The sequence below is a fragment of the Gekko japonicus genome, unplaced genomic scaffold, assembly GCF_001447785.1.
Source record: "Gekko japonicus isolate JY-2015 unplaced genomic scaffold, Gekko_japonicus_V1.1 scaffold37, whole genome shotgun sequence".
NCBI classification, from domain to species: Eukaryota; Metazoa; Chordata; class Lepidosauria; order Squamata; family Gekkonidae; genus Gekko; species Gekko japonicus.
In genome coordinates this window covers 2,416,195-2,440,945 of record NW_015171503.1, presented here as the reverse complement: position 1 = coordinate 2,440,945, position 24,751 = coordinate 2,416,195, and the positions used below count along the sequence as shown (strand labels likewise).

The 24,751-nt window shown below is 44.4% G+C and overlaps 2 protein-coding genes across 2 annotated transcripts; both read left to right on the top strand.

Annotated features, from left to right (window-relative positions):
- Positions 1 to 1,454: 1,454 nt before the first annotated feature.
- MIEF1 (mitochondrial elongation factor 1) lies at positions 1,455 to 6,591 on the top strand. Its single transcript, XM_015419236.1, has 6 exons — positions 1,455 to 1,556; positions 2,349 to 2,757; positions 3,453 to 3,601; positions 3,719 to 3,899; positions 4,281 to 4,543; positions 5,690 to 6,591. The coding sequence occupies exons 3-6, from the start codon at positions 3,458 to 3,460 to the stop codon at positions 6,494 to 6,496; spliced, it is 1,395 nt and encodes a 464-aa protein (XP_015274722.1). The 5' UTR covers positions 1,455 to 1,556; positions 2,349 to 2,757; positions 3,453 to 3,457; the 3' UTR covers positions 6,497 to 6,591.
- A 13,554-nt stretch (positions 6,592 to 20,145) lies between these two features.
- On the top strand, positions 20,146 to 23,348 carry ATF4 (activating transcription factor 4). The gene is made up of 3 exons (XM_015419185.1): positions 20,146 to 20,590; positions 21,864 to 22,178; positions 22,407 to 23,348. Exons 2-3 carry the CDS (start codon positions 21,962 to 21,964, stop codon positions 23,252 to 23,254), a joined length of 1,065 nt encoding a protein of 354 aa, XP_015274671.1. The 5' UTR covers positions 20,146 to 20,590; positions 21,864 to 21,961; the 3' UTR covers positions 23,255 to 23,348.
- Positions 23,349 to 24,751: the final 1,403 nt, after the last annotated feature.

Here is a 24,751-nt window from a genome sequence, read left to right as displayed (position 1 = left end):
AAAGCTCATGAGCAGTGCGAGGAGAGGAACCCAACGACATGTTCCCCATACACAGTAATGCCACTGAGGCCAGAACTGAGTTCAGGATTAAATGGTATCAGTGGTTTGTTATACAGGAAACATTTGTATGAACACAGTTATTATTTTACTAAAGACAATTGTACATTCTGTTCTGGACTACATTTCAAGTTACACAGGAGTCCAGTGACACTTCAGACACTAACACCGAGCCAGCATGGTGCAGTGGTTAAATTATTGGACTAGGACCCAAGTTTGAATCCCCACTCTGCTATGGAAGCTTTGCTGGGTGACCTTGAGCATGCCACTTACTCTCAGCCTAATCTATCTCACAGGGTTGTTGTGAAGACACAGTGGAGGAGAGGAGAATCATGTAAACTGGTTTGAGCCCACACTGGGAAGAAAGACAAGGTATAAATAAAGTACATAAAAATATAAATAAATAAGAATTTATTTCAGCATAAGCTTTCAAGGGCCAGAGCTCAGTTCATCAGATGCATGAAAGGTTCATCTATTAAGCAGATGTATTTATGCTCTGAGTATGAATATATCAGTGTAATGGATGAACACTTGTGCATATGATTAAGTGAGCTCTAACTCACAAAACCTTATGCTGGAATAAAATGTTTTAGTTTTAAGCTACCACTGGACTCTGTTTTATTTTGCTGCCACAGCATAAGTAGATCTTCGGAGTGTGTAATCCAAAACAATTCCTCATTCTTTCTTTCCTCCCTGGGAAGCTGCAGTAACAAAGCCTCACTAAACAAATCTTCTCCCAGGAAGATCAGAGGAGCTGCTCCACGGGGCATCTTCCCCGCGGCTTCTGCCACACAAGGGCCCTGCAGCCCTCTCTTCAAGTCACTTTACAAAAGATGCTCAAACGAAGTCGGCCAACTGCGAATTACTTTACAACAGTCAGTAGGCGGCACTATTGACCTGCCTCTCCAGAAGACCCTACCTCTCTAGCAGAACGGGAAAACCTGCAGCTTACCGGAAATCTTTCCGTGCACTGTGTGTTCTATCTCTATGCTCTCAAAGTTGACGGGCTACTTACAGTCAATGGGACTTCCGATTTGTAATTGCAGTCAACGGACTCCATGTGCGGGACAGAACTAGTTTTAGCACATAGGAATTATTGTGTTAAAAGTTCAAACCAAATGTTTCGGATCCCAGAAGTACAGACTAAGGTAGATAATTTATGATTCTTCCGCAGCATCTTTCTCAAAAGGACAACTGTGCTTTTCAATGGGGACATTGATACGAAGTCGTTGCGTTACCGCCACTTGTGCCTTGCAGAGGGAAGAATCTTAATCGGAGCCGGAAGAGAAGACTCCCTTCAAGGCCAGGGTTTTTTCTTCATCTTCCTCTTTGAATTTCCATAGCGCAGGAGGTCATGCCCCGGAAGTGAAGCAGCCATGTTGCCGAGTGACCCCGGGAGCGGGAAGCGGTGGGGTTGGAGCACCTGAAACGGGACGCAGCCCCCACCGCGAAGGGGTCAGGAGCCACTATCAGGTTTTTGTCCTTCGTTCCTCCCACAGGTGAGCCCCTTGAGAGCCGTAGGATGCCGGCCGCCCCCGCCCCTCCGCTCACCCCCCCCGCCCGGAGTGCCCAGGAGGGCATCCGTTGCCCCCTGTTTTCCCAGGGGTCCTTTAATGTCCACTCTGCGAGATCCGCAGGCCCTTAGTGCCTGTTGGCCCTCTAACCTCCCCTCCACGTCCCTGTTGAACAGTGTCTGGAAAGAGACAGATCTGGCCCAGGCGGCTTAATCACATCCGTTCCCTTTTGAGGATTTCATGCAAGAAAGATGTTTGTATGGGTGGTGTATGGTAAACTGTGTTCCTGCCCTGTGAATCCCCCCCCCCCCCCGTGCCTTCCCTTGCTTTGGGAGACCTTTAATCTGACAAATGGAGGTTTTTACCTAGATAGGGACTCTGGGGCAAGTGATGCTCTGTCATCTTGGTGCTTGGGGGGGGGGTCAACAGTGGGAGGGCTTCTAATGTCCTGGCCCCACTGGTGGACCTCCTGATGGCACTGGTATTTCTGGCCACTGTGGGATACAGAGTGTTGGACTGGATGGGCCTTTGGCCTGATCCAACATTGGCATCTCTTATGTTCTTATGTTCTTATGTTTTCTCTTCCTCTTTCCTTTTTGTGGAAGAAGTAGAAAGATGTGCTAGAAAGTGCAATGACCAAAATCTGATGTTTCTCATATTATCTTAGCAGTTACTGTTGTTCCAGCCTACCCTATATGAGGTATAAGTAGGAACATACAAGTGAAATGCATCGACAAAGGGGATTGTGTTACTGTTCTTTTTTCTATGTACCTTTAGTTCACCCGTCCTCCGTTCATCCTCCATGGCAGCGTGGACCCGCGAAGCAGTGCTGAACCTGTACCGCAGTTTGCTGCGTCAGGGGCGTGGCCTGCGCTATACTGATCGGGATTTCTATTTCACCTCAATCCGGAAGGAGTTCCGCAAGAACCAGCAGCTTGAGCGGCTTGAAGATAAGGAAAGACAGCTGGAGAAGGGCCAGGCTTTCTTACGTTCCAAACTTGGTGGCTTGGTTTAGACGTTTCCCCTTCCATTCTTCTGACTCCTTTTTCTCAGGCTCTTTGATCACTTGTTCTAGATGGTTAATATTGGCTAGCTGCTGCAAATCTGAAAAAAGAAACCTAAAAGGTTCCTGTGTACATCCCTGGGAATATTCCTCTGTCATCATTACAGATGCTTTAGGTTTCAGGTGGGTTATGTACAGCCATAGAGTGCTGTGTTAATTATTCATTGCTTTAATTGTTGATTGCAAAATCAGTCCTAAAGTTCAGATTTGAGAGAGTAAAAGTAATTCGGCTAAGATTCACAGGAGTAGAGACAGCTCTGATGACACTGCAAGGATGGACTTGAGTATTTTGACTGTAAAGACACACTCACAGAGGCTGGAGAAACTCCCATCTAGATTTGGTGGGTTTTAGTAGTAAGGGAGTTTTTGTCTCATAACAGTGTTGACTGTTCCGATGGTGATTCCCACTTACAATGTGGAAATCAGATTATCGTGATTAAGACACATTTATGATACACAGTTACTTTCATACATGCTGGGGTTTAGCTGTCTCTATGGGGCAGTATAATGTTCCGTATAAGAGGTTTGGGTTTGGGAAAATCAGGTTCAAATCTCCACTTAGCCATGACATTCACTGAGTGGCCATGGCCTATTTTTTTTGCCTAAACTGTGTTTCAGTTTTGTTGATAGTGGATGATAAAAGTGCTGAAAAGCACGTCATAAGTGTTGTAGAATGGATAGCATATAACAATGTGTTTCTTAGTAATGATCTGTGAGAAAGAGAGGAGGAGGAGGAAAACCTAACTCAGTAAATAACAAATGGCATAATAGGAAAATTTAATGTGTTAACAGCCTTGTTTTTTTCTCCTCATGTAAAGGTGCAATGGCAGGCGCTGGAGAGCGCAAAGGAAAAAAGGATGACAATGGCATTGGCACAGCCATTGACTTTGTCCTGTCCAATGCTCGACTTGTCTTGGGTGTGGGAGGTGCTGCCATGCTGGGGATTGCCACTTTGGCTGTCAAACGGGTAAGAGCGTTTTTTTTTAGAGCGGTTGAAAGGGAGAGGAGTCCTGAGGGAGGGGGCTGTGGAAATTGAGGCTTTTGAAGGGATATTACAGTATGCTTCCTGTCTCCCACCCTCCAGATGTATGATCGGGCAATCAGTGCCCCCACCAGTCCCACACGCTTGAGCCAGTCAGGAAAGAGAAGCTGGGAGGAGCCAAGCTGGCTTGGGTCATCATCACGGTTACTCAACCAAGATATGAAGACCAATCTTAGCCGTTCTTTGCAGACTCTTCCTACAGATTCTTCAGCATTTGAAATGGGTGAGAAGTGGCCTTAAACTTTTACCAGTGTGCAGCTTGGCTGTACAGTTCAGTAAATGTTGGCATCTTTTTTTGTGTTCAGTTGGTCTGGTCCTGAAAAAACCGTTCCCCAGTCCTGCACCTGACCCATCTTTCAGGGCAGGGTCAGGCCCTTGCCCGATAGGGCTTGCAGTTGGCAGGTGGTTTCCACACTGAAGCAGTCACCACTGAAGGAATGGGTAAGCGGTGAGCGTCCCTAAGGTGCAGGCCTTGTGCCATGGAGAGAAGTAAATGTAGGTCTTCTGGTTGATGGAAACTGTGATGGCTCTTCATGAATCCCACTGCATTAAGTAATAAATATTGGGGCCTGTTGCCCATCTCTCTTTAATCTTCCTGTGATAGACTTGGTCAAATCCACGAAACATAAGTCATCCGTCAAAAGAAGCCAAGTGGAGTTGAAAAAGTCCCGCCTCAGAATGTCCTTGCAAGAGAAGCTCTTTGCCTATTACCGGAGGAAGGTGGCCATCCCAGTTGAAGAACAAGCCCGGGCCAAGCAGGCTGCTGTGGATATTTGTGCTGAGCTGCGTGGCTTCCTCCGTGCCAAGCTGCCAGACATGCCTCTGCGTGAAATGTATCTGAGTGGTAGCCTCTATGATGACTTGCAGGTAACTTGGATGTACGCGATGTTGTTGAATGTGCTTCTGACTTCTCTACAGTTGTTTTGGTCCTGTGCAAAAGAGCTCAGTGTTTAGACGTTTCTCAGCTTCCTACTGAAGACACTTTTGCATGGTAGACGTCTTGCAGAGTGAATGGATTGCTCTGTCTGAGTCTGAAAAGCACCTTTTTCTCATCTTTTTTCCTGCGGTTCTCATTCTCAGCTCTTTCTAGGCGTCCAACATCACACTGCCTGTGTCTTTTCTCTCCTGCTTCCATTCCAAGAATGTCAGAGTTTGTTCACAATCTTTTCCATTCTCTTCCGGTATGGCAGATTTGGATTGGGGTACTGCACTGGCATTTTGCATGTTTATTTATATCCCACTTTTCTCCCCACAGTTGGCACTCAAAGGGTCTTAGAACATCATTCTCCCCTCCCCTCTCACAACAATACCCCTGTGAGGTAGACCGGGCTGAGAGTTTGTTACCAGCCCAAGGTCACCCAGGAAGCTCACATAGAAGAAGTGGGGATTTGAACCTGCATCACCCAGGATCCATTACACCACGCTGGCTCTCCTTAGTACCTTAGTGAAAGGGCCATCCTTTAATGAACACTTCAGAATGGACTTATCAGTTAGCATCATATAGAGTCTTGCATATTTTATCATGGGTGAAACTTGAAACTGTCCTTAAAAACTGACAGCATGCATAATGAAAGTGGCCCCACCCAGACTCTTAAGTACCTGCAAGGAGAGGAAGACAAATGTAGCCTAGATGGAACTCCATTGCTGTCAAAAAGATATTTTTGACTCCACCCTCCTAGGAATTCCTCTGGCTGCACCCAGGTTTTAAATACTATAGTGAGAGGAAGCCAAACTTAGCAAGTAGATAGCCAAGAGAAAGCTCATCATTTACCTTAGTTTTGAAGTAGAGCTTCTGCTTCAAGTTTTTATTTCTACCACTTCCCCGCTCATTTATGAAGAAATATTTTTATGCCTTGGTGGGTACTTCAGGGTGTTCTAGCAGGACCTTGAATAATGATAGAGACTCCAGCTGAGTATCTCTTTGCATCCTAGCCTTCTCGCAGTCCATTGCAGTTGCTTTGACTTTTATTGACCTCTGTTGTTTAGCTTGTTAATGTTTCTCCTCCCTGGCAGGTTGTGACAGCAGATCACATCCAGCTCATTGTTCCTTTGGTGCTGGAGAAGAACTTGTGGTCATGCATTCCAGGTGAAGATACCATCATGAACATCCCTGGCTTTTGCCTGGTACGTCGGGAAAATCCAGAGTACTTCCCTCGTGGAAGCAGTTACTGGGACCGCTGTGTGGTGGGGGGTTACCTCTCACCTAGGTCTGTGGCTGACACCTTTGAGAAAGTGGTGGCGGGCTCAATCAACTGGCCAGCTATTGGGAGCCTCCTAGATTACGTGATACGTCCAGCAGCACCTCTGGAATCTCTGACGTTGGAGGTCCAATATGAAAGAGACCGGCACCTACTAATAGACTTTTTGCCATCCGTGACACTAGGGGATACTGTCTTGGTGGCCAAGCCACACCGCTTGGCCCAGTACGATAATCTGTGGCGACTTAGTCTTCGGTCAGCAGAGACGGCTCGCCTCCGGGCCTTAGACCAGGCTGACTCTGGCTGTCGTTCCTTGTGCCTCAAGATCCTCAAGGCCATATGCAAGCTGAATCCGGCACTGGGTCGCCTTTCTGCCAGCCAGCTTACCAACGTCATACTGCACCTGGCCCAGGAGGAGACGGACTGGTCCCAAGATGTGCTTGCTGACCGTTTTCTTCAGGCAGTGAGAGGACTGATAGGCTATTTAGAGGTGGGGGTTCTTCCCAGTGCTCTGAATCCAAAGGTGAATTTGTTTACAGAGCTCACTCCTGAGGAAGTGGATGAGTTAGGCTATACCCTGTACTCTTCCCTTTCAGAACCAGAAGTCCTGTTGCAGATGTAACAGGTGCCTTATGTGTGAGGATAGTGTTGGGACCTATGGGTTTTCTGACACTTTCTGGGTGATATATGCACACCTGTTCTCTTGGCAAGTCCCCCCCCCCCGGGTTTCTTAATTATACTCTGTGTGGTCCTCTAGATTTCTTGGTGCTACTGGTCCAGTTCTACTGCTCTAATAGCAGCTGTCTGAAGAGGTGAGACAGAATGTGGAAACTGACGTTCAGAGTTGCATGTGACGTCTTTGCTGCTGTCACAACTGCCTGCTCCAACATTGTGCATTCCTTTATCTCTGTTACCGGTGCTGCAGTGAAAACAGACAGTCCCACCCCAGAAAAGGATGGAACTGGACCAGTAAAACTGCTGGCAATTGTAGGAACCCTCATGAGATGATGTATTGTTCCCTGGGTTCTGTCCCCTTATTGACTTTTTGTCCCCCCCCCCCCCGTTCACCCCTTTACACCCAAAATGTGCATGGCGGCCTGAATGAGATGTTTCCGTAGAAAATTATTTATAGCAGGGGATGTATTTGTGTGAATGCTGTGCCGTGACTGTATTTATGGTGTTTGGAAGAACAGGGCAGAATTTCCAGGGAGAGTTTGCTTATTGCGTCAGTTCTTGCCGTTGCTGAGCTCTGATCAGTAACCCCATCTTTAGGAAGCTGGGTGGCTTGGGTCTAGCACGCACCCCTTTGTCATTGTAGTGCATTACACACACACACACACACACACATGCAATTCTTGTTGCACCCACACATTTGAAAAATTAATATACTATAATTTACCTTTCTAGAAGAGTATTAGAGAATGATTCCCCCCCAATTGGTTGCTCTCAAGATTATTTTTCTGTTCCTGATTATAGTTTCCAAAGAAAGCAGGAACCGTTGAGGAGCTCCTTGCCATCTTTAATTGTCGCATGGAAGTCTAAAGACAAAGAGACAACTTTTGCAGATGTTTCCATCACGAGCACTTAAGTTGAGAGCAGCTAATCACCCAACGAGTTAAACGTGTCTTAAGAGTCAGTCCTTGATTTTCATATGTTGGCGAAACAATGGGAAACTGATGGGCCCGGCTTGTCTGCCTGCTGGAAGTCAGATATAGAAAGACGCAAGGTTTTGGAGGAAGGTGAATGTAATTCTGAGCTGGCAACATAACACTAAAATTGCACTGCTTATGAATTTGCAGAAGGTGGCATATCTTATGCTTTGGTCATATTGCTTCTAGGGAGCTGCTAGCTTTCTTCTTCCACTATCATCATTACTCAGCCCTGCTTTCTGCCCCCCGCCTACTGCTTTTAGGGGAGTAACCGCCCACTCCAGCTGTATCTCCTCCTCTGCAGTCATGAAATGGACATAGACAGTAAATGTGTTATCTCTCAGGAATACTCTTCTATACCACTGCCACCCTTCAGATATTCCCCAAGTTGAATCCATGTGGTTTTTTGCGTAGATGGCTCCCAGGTTGTCATGTCTGCAGTAGCGATCACTGCTATTAGAGGCAGCACAAATATGGAGGTAATTTGTGGGAACTCGGAAAGAAGCCGTCTTCCCTGTTCTTCCTTTTGAAGATGGTGCTTATGTTAACAAGTAAACCTCTAGGATGGTCTTTAATTTGCTTTCCCTATTTAGAAGGTGCTCCCATTCATATTCCACCTATTTAAAACTAGATGTTTGCAAGACAGTATTTGTTGCACATCAATCCAACAGTGTTGCAACTGTTTAAGCTTCACCAGACTGCCAGCCAAAGATTTGGAAAGCTTTAGTGTGGGTGTCCTGCCATCTGTACCAAGCTTTTTGCTCTTAACGTTTACTCTGGTGTCCAGTGGTTGCTTGGTTGCTTTATTTTTCTTTTAAATCAATTCCTTCTTTCTCTGCTCGCCTTCTAGTATAAGTCTTCCTGTCACATTTGGTGATGAGCGAAGCTGCAGGTAGAGTGCTCCTGCTATCTGAGCTAATATTTTTAAAAGCTGTACGAAGCCAGAGTGTCACACATCCTTCTGTGGTGGTTTCTTTCTCTTCCTGCTGGTGCTTGTTTCCAAGTGGTAGATAAAGTGGATCAGTCGCAAAGGAGGCTACTGAATTAGTAGGTTGACCCTGCACTTCCACTTGTCAAACACATATCGTTACATGCTCATCTTAAAAAGAACCCTTTTGTTACTTATTAGAAGTAACAACATAGATGATTTGTGTGTGTGTGTGTGTTGCTGTCAAGCTGGATTGTATGGAATGTAGGCTGAGACTTTCTCAGGAACAAGACACTTTATTTGCTTTGTTCATGTTTATCACTTTAGCCGTTCCATCCTGAAAACTAATGTGTTTTGGGTAGATATCTGAAAAAGGATGCCTACTTCATAGCGATAAGACTGGTGTTCACAATCTCACAAGCAACAAGTCCTAGAGTCTTTGTCACTGGCACTCAGTGGAACAACCAGAGCTGTGGAACAAGCTGGACTGTCCAGTTCCCTCAGTTTTGGGAAGGTTGATACATCTTGCACAGGGCTGAGGCATCATGTTGTGTGGGGCAACTCTTAAGAATCTTGCACTAATGCTACTACAAGACTAGAGAACTCAGTCTTACGAAATGCTAAGCTGACACCTACCGATCAGTATTCACTAAAAAAGCATATGGGTAGCGTTTGGTGAGTCTAGCATGGAGGGCTTGGTCTTCAGTATCCATGGACCTCTGTGAAACTTCAGAACAAAACTTCAGATGCAGATAGTGTGAAATGCACCTTGTGACTCGTGGGAGGTAGAGAGCCCAGCGGGTCAAAAGGCGGTCACAGACCCTTGAGTCATGGGAATGCTTTGGTGTACTGCCTTAATGTTTGCGTCATGGAAACCAATATGACTTTTCCCTGAACTGCAGGGTGGGGGACCAACTAGCACAACGGTAGATTTTTGTTGCAATCAAACTTGGCTACTGATTCTGAGTCAGACAAAATTCTCAACGTGAAAAAATAATTGCGGAAAGGCACCTGTGATACTGAAGATAAAGGAATGGGATCTTTTTAGCTGGTGTTAAGCCCTAATGCTCTTTAAGGGGATCAGGGGAAGAAAGTCCGCATGGTCTGTGACAGTAAGTGGAAATTCTGAAATAAAATAACTTTCCACAACACGATGGCTGTGTGTTTAACTGTATCCTTCACCTGAAATACTCGGGGCTGATTTGAAAGGGTACTTCGGCAGTGTTTTGATCAGCCCACAAGTGTGTGGAACCAAACATATGTGCTTCTGTATTTGAAGGCTATTGCACAATAGGACTTGAGAAACTGAGCAGGCCTGTGTCAAAACCAATGTGGCACTTGCATGTTTTGTCATTGAGAAGAATGACAATGCAGGATGTGCTACAGTATTTGACCTCCCAAGTGCCTTGGTTTTTACTTTTTAAAGGAGCAATTTTCCAGAGGCAGGGGGAGGGAGGCCTTGAACAGAGACTGCAGGGTTCTGTGCTTGGCACTAGAGATGAATGTCTCTTCCCCAGCTCCATCCTAGTTGGGATTTCACTCTGATCTTTTATTGAATTTGTGAAACTTCAAGGAGTAGAGTGCTCATTCCTGTTTCCCTGGTCTCCATGGCAACAATAGACTTTCACATTCCAGGATCAAGGGGGGGGACACAATTATTTCGTAGGGAAAAGAAACCCCTCCAAAGCTAATCTTTTGCGTGTTTTTTAAAAACCTAATTTTGAAGGAGTTTATACTTCCCCATTTTTATGTTACTAGACATGAGTGCAGTCTTATCGGTTTCCTGAATCCAGGATTGTGGTATTACATATCCTTTGGCCTTCAAAAATACCCCTATCCCCCCATAATAAACCCTTGCACTGATCTCTGAATACTAAGCAAGGAGATATTTAAGAAACAAGCAACCAACCTGCCTGCCCTCTACCATGCAGCTCATTAGAACACACCAAGAGCATTTGGGTTGTGGTCCAAAGGGGGTGGGAACAAAAATTCCATTGTCCTATGAAATTCATCCAAATAGGATTTTGTGTTCACCCCTTCCTAGTGTAGATCCCTGTTCTGGCCTTTCCACCCCTGCTTTTCAACTTCTACCCTAGTTCTTCAATGATTTCTTTTTCCTTCCAACTCAGCCAGGATTGCAATAAGAACAATGTGTGTAATTCTAAGTATAAAAGGAATGTTCACATATTTTGGATACCTCTGAAAGTGATATGCCTCCTGTTGTAGATTGCCATTGTCAGGACATCCCTCTGCTTCCTTTACTGGACAGCAACCAAATGCCAGCTAAAGGTAAAGGTAAAGGTTCCCTTGCTCGAAAGCCAGTCGAATCCGACTCTAGGGTTGCGGTGCTCATCTCCGTTTCAAAGCCGAAGAGCCAGCGCTGTCCGAAGACGTTTCCGTGGTCATGTGGCCGGCATGACTAAACACCGAGGCGCACGGAACGCTGTTACCTTCCCACCGAAGTGGTCCCTATTTATCTACTTGCAATTTCTTGCTTTCGAACTGCTAGGTTGGCAGGAGCTGGAACTAGAGACAGGAGCTCACCCTGTCTTGCGGCACCCGGGTCTTGAACCGCTGAACTACTGACCTTCCACAGCCTGCAGTTCAGCGTCTTAACCACTTGAGCCACCGCAGCTCCAAATGCCAGCTAGCCTGATGCATAATGGGAAAAGGGACAAGACATGTAACACTGCTGCCCCCAGGCTGATGTTCATTGTACTTCCTGCTGTGATTGTAGCCTTTTATCTCCCTTCCTTTACTCCCACTGGCAGTATAAGCTTACACACCTCTGGGTGGATGTCTATATTTGTATAATGTTCCACATGTCTTACAGGCTTTCTTTCCTGTATGCTTCCTGTCTGTCTTGTCTCTTCTAGATGGCCTAGATCTTGCAACTTTTCCTCTCCTCTTTCCAACTAACTCACTGCATGTCGGAGATGGCCTTATTGCTAGAAAAAAGGCTTGGCTTGTAGTCCTTCCCACCTCTTTGTGAGGATAACTAAAGACCTTTGAAGACATAGGTGATGTTATGAAGCCCAGCACTATCAAGTGGATGGCAATAAATCCCCAAAGCTTCAGGCAGAGTTATGTTCCTTCCCCGGAAAATTCCTACATCAATACCCTTAACTAACTGGCCTGTTAAGGGGAAAACTGGTTTTGTATGGCTTCCCTTCCCTTGTTTTTATAATGGTGTATAGTTTTTGTATTTCTTGGAAGTTGGGTCTGCCAGTGTCAGATTCTGGTGCCCTTGGGACCAATGATGCCAGCACAGCATTGGATTGCCTAGTTCGTAACTGCAATAGTTTCACAGTGATTTGGTGATGGTGGTGGGAATGTACAGGGGAAAGAACTGGAATGTTGTGCAATTCTAGGAGCCTCATGGCAAGAATGTTCCTTCAAAGCAGGCAAATGTACTTCAGGTGTGTGCTGGAAGCATAATGGTGATTAGCTGACATACTCCCTTATAACTAGCATAACCTGACCACAGTTGTATTTTTGCTTGTAATTAAGACAATAATATACCCTTGCCATTCAATTTACTATAGTTCTCATTTTTGCAGTGCTACTGTTGATTATATCTGCCAAGAGAGTTTGAAAAACTTATTGGCTTCAAACCAGATTTACTCAAGCTTTTGCATAGCAACTTTCCCAAAGTCAAGAGAAAAGGTACCAAATATATAGCTTGGATTTCCCCAAGTGCTGCAGCTCTTCCTTCCTGCCCAGCACTGCAATCTGATTCCAGTTAAGAGAGAGAGAGGAGGAGGAGGGTAGGAGGTTGTGAAAGGTTGTGTATTTTATGGATCAGCTCCCAGTAGTCAGCATGCCTCACACTTGGACCTCTATTAAGCTGCAGATTAGATCTCCCTTACTGCCTTGGTCTCTTTGCTGGTTTTCTCAGTGCTAAGACACTGTGATCTGATCCCTACTATCATTTAAGATATTTACATACAGCTTTTAAGAGTTCTCCCAAGATATATGCTTGTTGTGTCAGATTTCTATTCTGTGCCAATCTAAACTATTTAATCATCTTGACACTATTCATTTAAAGCAAGCTTACCTCAAACTTCTTGAAATGGTTCCAGGAGCAATGAGGGGTTTTGTGGAACCTTAAATTCTAATAAGCTTATTGTGGAATAAGCTTTCATGCCTACTGTACATACACACACTTGAAGTAACTACTCACCAATGATGGACACCCCAATGAAGGCACTAACCCAGGGACTAGCTCCAGCAACAAATCCCAGTACCAGATCTTCCCCTTGTCTACTCAGGGGCCGATATCATGGGGCCTGATACCATCAGCTGTACCAAGGGGCTCAGTCAACTGCATATCTTCTCAAATGTCAGGTGTCAGCAAAATTCTTCTACCATTTACATTGGCCAAACTGGACAGCTTCCCTGAAAAAGATGAAATGGACACAAACCAAGTGTTCAAAGGAGAAGAAACAGTTTCATTCTAAAAAAAAAAATTGAAAGGAGACTCCATTGTGAAGTTACTGAGAAGGGAATTCACGTTCAGGTTTGATACTATCAGGCTTTGACTTGGTAGAGGCCGGGAAGGGCTTGCTCATTATGGAAAGTAATTGGCCCTCTTTAGGACTTTGTGCACATTATTCATCTTGTTCTGCTGGTTTGTCACCTGTTGGGAGTAGTCTCCTTCCACTGTGTTTGTATAATTTGCATTTTTGGGCAGGATATTATTTTCATTTGTTCTCTGCTTAGTAATGTAAATGCCCGCCTCTTGGATCGCTAAATCTTCTGGTCTCATTTTGTAATACCTCTCCCCCTCCTCCACACACACCCTTTTCCTGTTTCTACTCATGTAATAACCACTGCCAACCAAGTGAGGGGGGGTGTATACTACTTCAGGGTCTGTCAAAGTTAATCCGACTCAGGAAAATGTATGCCACAATAAATGTCTTAAAGGTCAAGATGCCACAAGGTTCTTTGTTGTTTCTGATCTTGGATCTTCTCATTACAACCCAGCCCACCTACTATCCATCCCTTCTGTCAATGAGAATGCAGGAACCTTCTACTACATTTTACGATCTCCCCAAACCCTCCCTTCACAGGGTGACATCCTTGGCATAAATAGCCAGCCCACGCTGAGTTCCCTTTGCCTCAAATCAAGTTGGGGTTTTGAGGCAGGAGGATTAGAGTCACCTCCCACACCTAAAGTGAATAATTGAGGATCTGCTGCCCAGGATTAAGGGGAGAAAGAATTTCACTGTTCCAGTAATCTGCCTCTCAATTTGAGAAAAATGGCATTAAGCCTAAAATCTCTTATCCTATTAAATACTTTCTGTGTACTCTGTAAGGTAAAGGTTCCCTTGCTCGAAAGCCAGTCGAGTCCGACTCTAGGGTTGCGGTGCTCATCTCCGTTTCAAAGCCAAAGAGCCAGCGCTGTCCGAAGACGTTTCTGTGGACATGTGGCCGGCATGACTAAACACCAAGGTGCACGGGACGCTGTTACCTTCCCACCGAAGTGGTACCTATTTATCTACTTGCAATTTCTTGCTTTCGAACTGCTAGGTTGGCAGGAGCTCCGTCATGCGGCAACTCGGGTCTTGAACTGCTGAACTACTGACCTTCCACAGCCTGCAGTTCAGCGTCTTAACCACTTGAGCCACCACTCTGTGCACCCCTGCTAACTTCTTAGTACTGCTTGCTTTACAGCAAACACATGTACAATCTGTGATTTTTCTTTGTACATGCATTGAGGAATTAATGTGTTGTCAAAGGCTTTCACGGCTGGAGTTCATTAGTTGCTGTAGATTTTCCAGGTTGTGTGGCTGTGGTCTTGCCATTGTAGAACCTGACATTTTGCCAGTAACTGTGAATGGCATCCTCAGTGGTATAGCACAGAAAGATGGAGTACTCTCTGTGTCAAGGTGAGAAGAAAATGGTAGGCAGGTAATTTATTTTTAAACTCCCAATAGCACTACAGATAAGATTAGAATTTCAACAGCCAATCCACATACAAAAGAACCTCCTCAGGAAACAGGAAACCTCAGGAAACCATATACAAAAAAACCTCCTCAGGAAAGCTCCTCCATTAGCATGTTCATAGCTTGGGGAACCTCTACAAGATGATGACTCAGCCCTACCCCACCTTCTGGAGTAGATATAAATTACCTGCCTGCCATTTTCTTCTCACCTTGACACAGAGAGTACTCCATCTTTCTGTGCTATACCTCTGAGGATGCCAATCACAGTTACTGGCGAAACATCAGGTTCTACAATGCCAAGACCACGGCCACACAACCTGGAAAATCTATAGCAACCGTTGAGGAATTCTTAAATTACATTCACTGCATGTACAGTTGAACACTGAACATGCAGGTTTGAACCCCACATTTATCCAGGAACTGGTCCCCACTTGTATCAGTCAAATGTACATTTGGTGTAGTGGTTAAGTGCACGGACTCTAATCTGGGAGAACCGGGTTTGATTCCCCACTCCTCCACTTGCACCTGTCTGGATGACCTTGGGCAAGCCATAGCTCTGATAAGAGCTGTCCTTGAAAAAGCAGTTTCTGTCAGAGCTCTCTCAGCCCCACCTACCTCACAGGGTGTCTGTTGTGGGGAGGGGAAGGGAAAGGAGTTTGTAAGCCGCTGAGACACCTTCGGGTAGTGAAGGGCGGGGTATATATCCAATCTTTTCTTCTTCCAAACACATGTACATGCAAAATGTATGTGCACTCTTATATATTTTGATTTCACGCTTCCTCTTTGGTTTTAAGAACCATCTTTAAAATGTATGTTCTACTTAGTAATTCTTCATTGAGTTCCTGAATTCCAAAGCTTGCTTTATAAAACCATTTAGTAAATGTTTTCCTTTTACCAGTTCAGGATTTATATCACAATTTGCCTGCCTGTATTTCCAGTTTGGTGTAGTGGTTAAGAGTGTGGACTCTAATATGGACAACCAGGTTTGATTCCCCACTCCTCCACATGCGGCCAGCTGGGTGACCTTGGGTCAGTCACAGTTCTTTCAAAGCTGTTCACTCAAGAGCAGTTCTCTCAGAGCTCTCTCAGCCCCACCTACCTCACAGAGTGTTTGTTGTGGGGAGAGGAAGGGAAGGAGAAGGAAGAAGAAGAGGAGGAGATTGGCACTATACCCCGACCTTCACTCAGAGCCTCAAAGCGGCTTACGATCGACATTCCCTTCCCCTCCCCTCCCCACAACAGATACCCTGTGAGGTAGGTGGGGCTGAGTGAGCTCTTTCAAGGATTACTCTTGAGAGAACTTGTGAATGACCCAAGGTCACACCAGCAGCTGCATGTGGAGGAGTGGGGAATCAAACCCAGTTCTCCCAGATTACAGTCCGCGCTCTTAACCGCTACACCAAACTGGAAATATGGACAGGCAAATTGTGATATAAATCCTGAACTGGTAAAAGGAAAGCACTTGCTTGTAAGCCGTTCTGAGACTCTGAGTGAAGGGCAGGGTATAAATCCAACTCTTCTTCTTTCTTTGTCTTCTGTTTCTTATTTATTCTTTAGATTATAAACTGTTTTGGACATAATAAAGAAATGTTAGCAAGCTTTTTTTTGCTAGTTTCTAGCAGGCTGGTTTCTACTGCCACACAATTCTATAGTCAAGGACTCTTCTGTGATTCTGGCTCCCTTTTACAACAGTGCCCTAGAAAAGTCAGCGTAGCCACTAATGTTATGATCTTTTATCCTTTGTTTGGAGATAGCGAAAAATGTTGTATGTCTGTTTTTCTTTCGAAAGGACTTGTACCATCTTCCCCACTCCTCCACTTGCAGCTGCTGGATGACCTTGGGTAAGCCATACCTTCCTGGATGTGATCTGTCAGAGCTGTTCTCTCAAGGACAGTTCTCTCAGCCCCGCCTACCTCACAGGGTGTCTGTTGTGGGGAGGGGAAGGGAAAGGAGTTTGTAAGCTGCTCTGAGACTCTGAGTGAAGGGCAGGGTATAAATCCAATATCTTCTTCTTCTTAATGATATGCATTTTAAAACCTTGGGCTAGAAATAATGGGGTATGGATATGATTATTATTTTATTTTGTGCAGGTCTTTATAAGGGAAATAAGAGTCACCCCTGTTGAATCAAAGTAAAAATACTAAAATCCTCTGTGAATAAGGCTGTCACATAACCAATTATCGTTGCAGTAGAACAGCTGTACTGAAGCTGTACATTACTTTCTTATTACAGGCTTACAGGGCAGCATACTTGGAGTTTTGAATTTTGAAACAGATATTTAGGCTTCATTTCAGAATTTGTAAAAATAATTTTTAAAAATAGGAATGCAATTATCTATAAGGGCTACAAAGTCATTGAACTTGTAAAATCCAGTTTCCACCAGTTAAGCTTCAGCTTTCTGCATTTATAAAGTGCCAATTCTTAAGCCTGGTCAAATTATCTTTGATTAATAGTGAAGGTCCTCCCCAACTGTAGTAGGTTCTTCTTAATAATATGTGAGTTTTGAATCCATAAAGGGATCTTTTGTTCAGAGCTTACTGAAGGCAAAACAACAGCTTTAGCAAAATGGCTGTGAATTTCTGTACAATAGGACAACTTGATTGAAGGGATCTGAAAGAAAGATCCTGCTGCTGAGATTCTAAAAATATGTCTATAAAGTATTGGTTATTTCAACCAGACAGAATCTTAAAATGTTATTTAGAATAGATCTATATGTTACCTTAGAATTCAAAATCTTATCTTGCAGAAGCATCTGGATATCTGGAGTGCAAATTTCTAGTACAGTGTATACAGCTTATTAGTATATTAGCCAAGGACTTGTCAGCAGAATCATCAGCATCATCAAACCTCCCTTGCCTTCTTGCAGTCTTCTCTGTTTCCTCTCACTGCCTCTTGTTGATGGCTGATCTGTTCCAGTATCATAGGCAAATTAACATGGTTAGGCTTCAGTTGTCTTTTGGATACTATTGACTTATCTACTCTGATGACATAAGGACAGCCTTGGCCAGGGGCATTTTAATGCTTGGGTACCTTTCCCAGTTGATACACAGAACCCCTTTCTGCATCATTAGCCCATGGTTTTCAAATGACTGCTTTAGTCTTGGAACTATAAAATGAAAGAAACACTGCCTATTTATGTATTTGACAGTGGAAGGAGGAAATGGTTAATTTTGGTGTAGTGGCTGAAAGTCCACTCTGTACATCCCTGGCTTGAATTTTGTCTCTGTCATGAACCCCCTGGGAGGCTTTAGGCAAAGCACTCTGCTTAAATCCTTCATCTGTGGTATAAACAAATATAGGACAGATGACACATTTCGTCAGACTAAATCTGTTCAGGCGGCAATAGGAAGAAGTTCCATTTCTCTGCCAAATGGGTAATGGATCCAAAATGTTATGTAATCACTTCTCTTCCTGAGAACTCCATTTCTAAACAATTACAGTAACAGGATGACCTGTGCCCGTTGATAGCCATCTAGCATGACCTTTTAAAGCAAGCAGTGTAACTACAACTGTCTCAGTAAAAAACCACAGATGTTGACGTGTCCATGCAATTACTTTCCTCCCCAACCCCCTTTCCTAATCTTGGACAACACAGTTCCTCTTTCTATATCCGGTTGAAGATTATATTTCACTTAGTGGAAACTGAAAATGTTCAGAAATTTTCAGAAAGTGACAAATATACATGAGTTTAGAAATTAGTTTCTTATTTCTTGTTGGATGTACAGATGGCACTCCAGACAAATGCACAACTTTCAAGAGTCTTTTTAGTTATAAACTTGTGATACATTTTCAGATACCAAAATAGTTACATTACTCTTGAGCTTTACTCTTGAGCTTCAGTTATTAATACAAAGATGAATTTAGAAAGCAGATGCAGTGTGTATATTGGTTAAAGGAATTGTACCCCCAAAGATCCAGCAGTGTAGTGTAGTGGTTAGCGTGTCAGACTAAGGCCTAGAATACTCAGATTCACAATCCCACTGTACAAGGAAAAACAAATCTAATAAAGTAATGGAAAGCAATAGGATGAGACAGCTCTGGCTGACACTGTTTCGAACAGTTAAAATTTGCAGACAGTCTTCAAAGGCAACTCCAGAGTAAAGCACTTTGCAATAGTCCAACCTTCCTGGATGTGATCAAGGACAGAGCCCTGTGGCCAAATCATCCAAAAATAAATACTGCCTAGCCTCAAAGCACAAGGAATCCCCAGCAGGATGCACAAAAATGCCTCCAGTACAGCCACACTTCCAGTCCTTCTCCTACAATGAGGGTTAGAAACTTTCAGCTTTTGAACAGGAATGTGTTTTAAGTAGCCTGGATAATATTGGGGGCAGGCTTGGTGTGGTTTAGTGCGGGGATGAGGAGCAGCTGGGGGGAGATTGAGACACAATAAAAGCAGCCTAGGAAATACTAGGGAGGAATGCATAGTACTGGTAGGGTGGCTAAGAAGTGTTTTAAAGTTAAAGAAAGCAAGGAGTAGAGGGGAGGGGTTTGGTTAAATTGGAAAGTCTTTAAAGTAGCCAAGATAAAACCGGTAGAAAGATTGCATAGGTTGAAGGAGAGAAGACTGTCTTGATAACATATGGTGCATAGTACATATGCACCACGCGCCATATATTATCAAGACAGTCTTTCCTCCTCCAATCTATGCAGTTCAGGGTATTGCAATGTATTATGCCTAAAACTTAATAAAACTTTAAATCCGATAATATATGGTGCAGAAGGGGGAGTCCATACTGAAGGCAACAATTGCTGTCTTTGGTAACAACTTAACCAAATTAGTCGTTTAGCCCGTTAATGACAGGTTTATTGTGGCATAGATGTCTGTGTATCAGAGGCCACTTGCGTTATCCTCACAGGGTTGTTGTGAAGAGAAATGTTGGGAGGGAGAGCTATGTCGATTACCACGAACTCCTCTGAAGAAGAGCATGCTAAAAATGTGGCAAGATGACTGGCTGTAAGCAAACAGAAGGGCATGAAAGAAACCCCACATCTCCAGTCTGACATTTCTGAAGTTGAAATATGGAGAAGACAAGCACGGCCATTAATCACGCGAGCAGCAGTTGACAACAACGCAGTGTTCTTCGTGTTGCCGGATTAATTTAAAACGTGTAGAGACAAGACAAGACCACGGTTCTAAGCGAATGATAAAGAACTTGCTGATAACGTCCAGCTCGGCCTTATATCGCTCTGTCTGCGGCATGGCTTAGCCGCCGCTCTTCTCTTCATGACGAGGAAGCCGTCGGAGAGAAGGGGCCTCGGGTGCGACGGCTAGGAGACGAGGCGGTCGATTCCCTCCCCGACAGTCACACCCGCAAGGGAAAGACAGCAGAAGGCGGCACCTTCAGAAAATGCCGCAGAGCCAATCAGAGCGAGCAGCCGAAGTCTACTGCCTTCCAGCGCCGCGAGGCGGATGCGTTTTCAATACGCGCGTTTGAGACAGAAAAGGGGGGCCCCGCCCCCATTCCTTTACGGTTTACCGAATGTACAGACGTCTTTCCTATTTAAGCCAATGGCAGTTCACATTGCACGTGAACAAGGTCATGTCAGCCAATCAGATTTTTAATGTCCACGTGCCATAGCGAGCTAAGGAATCCACATCAGGGGCCGGTTTCCAACCCCCACCAGTCTAACGAAAACCAATGGGAAGCCAACCGTCAGTTTTTGCGTCACGTGGCCTGACCTTAATTGAGGCGAGACGCGGAGGGCTATTAACATACCAATGCCTGTAAAATAGTGCCTGTAATCCTTCCGCCCGCTTTTGACTTGGGCTAAATAACTGCGGGTTCGAACGGCTCATAAAGTGGGTGTTTGAGTTCTGGAGTCTTAGAGAGGGTCTTGATGGCAGCGTTGGTCTTTTGAACAAACCTGCCTAAACATCTAGACCCAGTTGGCGGAAGGTTCTTGTCGAAATCTCGGTTCTTTGAAAGCTCTGAGATACCGGATCTCATTGAGTATAAAAGAGGAAAACGCGGGCGCCGCGTTCTCGTTGTTAGACTGTAAAAGAGGAGGAAGGTGTGGTGAGTCGCCGTGTTAAAAGCGCGGCTCTGACCGGCTAGGAGCAGTTTCAGTTTCCGCAGCCGCCACCATGGCTGTGTAGGGGTGGTAGTGCAAGCGGCGGCATCGGCCATTGCAGAGGCGCAGCATCAGCGGCCGCGGCCTCGGCACCTCCCGGCATCTGCAACCATGGCGTGAGTATTGGAAGAGGGGCCGGGAACGGGGATTCATGGCTTTGAGGCGGGGGGGGGGGGGGGGGAAGGGGGAAAGAATCAAACAAATAAGGTGGAGAATATAATAATACTGTATATGTTTGGTCCTTCTCGCATTTAAAAAGTGGGATGGGAGAGGGCGTGTGTGTGTGTGGTACTTTCAGCTTGGGAAAGGATCGCCGGTCTCAGAGGGAAGCTCCAGTGGGAAATTAAAGGGGAAGAAAAAAAGGGAAGGGGTGTGTGACGCAGGACACAGCAGACTGTCACGGGGGAGGGGGTGAGAGAGAGAGAAAAGCCTGGATGTGTTGAACATAGACGCGATTTAATGAGCTTCTGGGCTCTCCTGGCTAATTAGAAAGCCCCTAATGTCTATACGAATTCCCTTGAGAGGATGCTTTCCTGGCATAAGTATAGTAGAACTAGCGTTTGGGGAACGGTTGTCTGAATTTTTCCCAGACAGCTGCCTGCCAAGCAGAAATCGAACAAGTGAAAGGTTTATTCAGCTTAAAGAAAGTTACAGGGGAACATATATTCCCTGACTCTCTACTTGTAAAGTGCAAGACACTGCTTGGCAGGGGGGGGGAACGTGTTGGCAGGCCTGATTTCTGATTCGACTGTTAAGTAGTATTCCCTGGGGTGCGGGGCTTTGTCTAGCTTACCTTGTAATTGGGCTGAGTTCATAGGGAGACTGCTCCCTGTACAGTTCTTTTGCAACTTTGCAGAAAGACTGTCCATTCCTCGATCATTGGTTGTGAATTCAAACCATTTGGCACCTCTTAATGTTCTGGAGTGAACAGGAGCCAGAATGTCTTAAGTAACCTTGGTGAAAACGTGGCAACATACAAAATGGCGGCCTATTTATAGGGTGGGGACAGGCACAGCAGGCAGATCATGAAATGGCTGCAGCTGTCGTTGACGCTAGTGAATACATGAATCAGATCAGACAGGATGGTGGGTGGAGCTGCAACCGGCTTTGACCATATATGGTTGTGGGGAACTTGAGTAGGCTGCCACACACAAGGATATTCTTGACAAACCCTAGTTGGCGCTGTCGTACATTAGGGCTTGTTGGCATAAGAATTCTTGACTTGTATACAGTGATAGCTCAAAAAAGCAGAAGTGCAGCACTAACACCATCCTGCTTTTTAGTAAATTGTGAAATACAAAATAATGGTTGTCCTTGCCTGCAGTAGGGATTCCTCATTTAAATCCAGTTTCAATGACAAACCTCTGCTTTTATTTTTCTGTCTTCCAGGTTCTTCAAGGCACCGCACAGCAGCTTTGCTGTAATCGAGAAAGAGACCATCTACGTGTCTATTCTTTTTGACCACAGAGTGTTAAAATTTGGCAAAAATGAGCCTCTCAAACCCAGAGATGATGTTGGGGGACTTTCTGTCCCCCTTCAACCAGCCGTGTTTGGCGGCTGAGGAAGGTCTGGGACTCCTAGATGACTACCTGGAGGTGGCCAAGAACCCCGGTTCGCATGGGTTCTCCAGCGACAAGGCTAAAGTGGGCTCCTCCGATTGGCTGGCTGTGGATAGTTTGAACGATGCCACAGACGACAGCCAGGGTAAGGCATACATATAATTACAAATTGTGAATTGTGGTTATGCAGGATGATAGCTCCCTACAAACAAAACGTATGAATGGCAGCTTTTGCAATAAAGATTAGAGGTGACATGGCTAGCAACATATGCTCAGTCTTTATATGAAAGACTAAAGTCAGTGTCCCTAACTTTTGATAAAAATTCAGGTTTCTGAATATGTTTTATTATCAATTATTTTTCTTCCTTGGCAGAGGATGCCTTCTCTGGCATGGATTGGATGGTGGAGAAGATGGATCTGAAGGAGTTTGACTTTGATGCGCTGTTAGGTATTGATGACCTTGAAGCCACCGTCTCCCCAGATGAGCTTATGGCCACGTTGGAAGACACGTGTGAACCATTTGACCCTTCCATCCAAGAAATTCCCAAGAAAGAAACTCCACTGACAGCAGAACCAGTTATACAATCCCCCACGTCCCCCTCAGGGGCAGATCAAGTAGCGCCCCTAACATCTTTGTTGCCATTTCCACTTTCTCCAGAATCACTGATTTCCACTGCAGACCATTCTTTTAGCTTAGAACTAGGCAGTGAAGTGGATGTTCTTGAAGGAGATAAGAAAACAGAAGCCCATATCCTTGTAGTGGTAATTCCCAAGTGTGAGAAGGAGGAAGAAACCCACTCTGACAATGATAGTGGTATAGGCATGAGCCCATCTTACTTAGGGACACCCCAGCAAAGTCCTACAACTTCCATTAGTTCCCTTAGTGATGGTCAGTCAGTTACATCCCTGCATGACAGTTCTGTTCGTCCCAAGCCTTATGATCTCCCTGCAGAGAAGATGGTGTCAGGAAAGGTGAAGGGAGAAAAAAGAATAGAAAAAAAACTGAAGAAGATGGAGCAAAATAAAACGGCAGCTACACGCTATCGGCAGAAAAAAAGGGCAGAGCAGGAAGCTTTATCACAAGAGTGTAGAGAAGTAGAACAGAAGAATGAGGCCCTGAGGGACAAAGCAGATTCCCTGAGCAAAGAAATTCAGTATTTGAAAGATCTGATTGAAGAGGTCCGTAAGGCCAAGAGTAAAAAAGTTAAAGTCCCAGAATAAGGGTAGTCAAAGAATAGATGTTACATGCATGTATATAAGAGCTTAGTATAAACAGCTTTGTATTACTGCCTAATAAATTATTTTCTAATACCTGTCTCTTGTGGTTGGAGTGAATAGTTGTTTAGAGTATGCATATACACATTTGGTTTCCTAAAAGTAATGAAATCAAACAATGGAACAAAGTAGAATGTTTATCAGAATGAAGCTACTTGAAAGCTAAGAGTGGGCATCTTCCTTTAAAAGACCTAGAATTAATATGCAACATTTAAGAGGCAAGACTAGAAAATTTATAAGGCTTCCTCCCCATACCAGTCTAGTGACTATTGTCTAGACAGCTTTATGTGTAACATACGACTGACAATTCTGAGATTAATCATTGGCCTGCAGTACTAATTGCAGTTTTCCTGTAGTAGTGTGCCTGAAGGAAACAGCAAGTTGTGCATAACAAAAGCACAGAGGAAGTTATGAGTAGTGTAGTCTCAGTTTTGATACATGTAGGCTGAGAGTATTTTTGCCTTCCTACTTCTGCAGGTGTCTCATAGAAAATCTAATGCTCAGTAATTTAGAGTATGTGGCTCTGGAAACAGCTATGCACTAATAGTTATTAGCCTGCAAGTGCTTTCATGAAGATACTCCATGAATAAGACTCCGTAGTAAGTAAAAGAATCATCTTAAATGAGGGGGTGAACATGTTGATTTTGTTTAAAACATTCCCTGCTGGGTAAGTACTGCTGCTGGTCTTGCTTTTTTATATTGAAAATGTATAAAAACGAGTAGGTAATGAAAACATTGCTATAAATATTCCCCTGTAGCCTATCCCAGAAAGAATGCTCAAATATACCACTACACTGAACTGGCTCACCATTATGGTTCCCCTTCCAGGCATCGATATTGCTTATTTCCCAGTACCTCATGAAAGATGTCTGATTCAGCATCAAGATGTTTGATCCTTTAGCCTCATTATCAATTCATACCTTCTTAACCCATCCTACCTTCAAGGAGCTTGGTAGTATAGTTCGCTTTACAACAATCCTGTGATTCAGGTGGGTAGCCATGTTGGTTGAAGCAGCAGAACAATATCTGAATAAAATTCTGTTAATCTTAAAGGTGCCACTCAAAATCCTGTGATAGGCTCAGAAAGAATGAGCGATGAGGTTACTGGTAGAGAATTTGAACACTTAACACTCAACACTTAAACACTCCACCAGTTAATCCAACACCAGAGTTTGGCTTCTTACATACCTAGCTATGATGGACAAAAAGAACCTTTTGTAAGTGGAAGTAGCTTAACCAGGTGATATCAAGCCTGGAGATGAAGTTAAAATAAATCAGTCTGAGGACAGGTGGTATGCAGCATTGTGTGCCTCAACAAAAAATAGTATTTTTCAGATTGGAGAGCTGAAAAATCTCAGTATTCCCAGTTATATAGGTTTTCAAATACTGGTTTGGTGTTCAGATCTGGGTTTTTTAATTCCAAAATTTGGCTCCATTATTTCC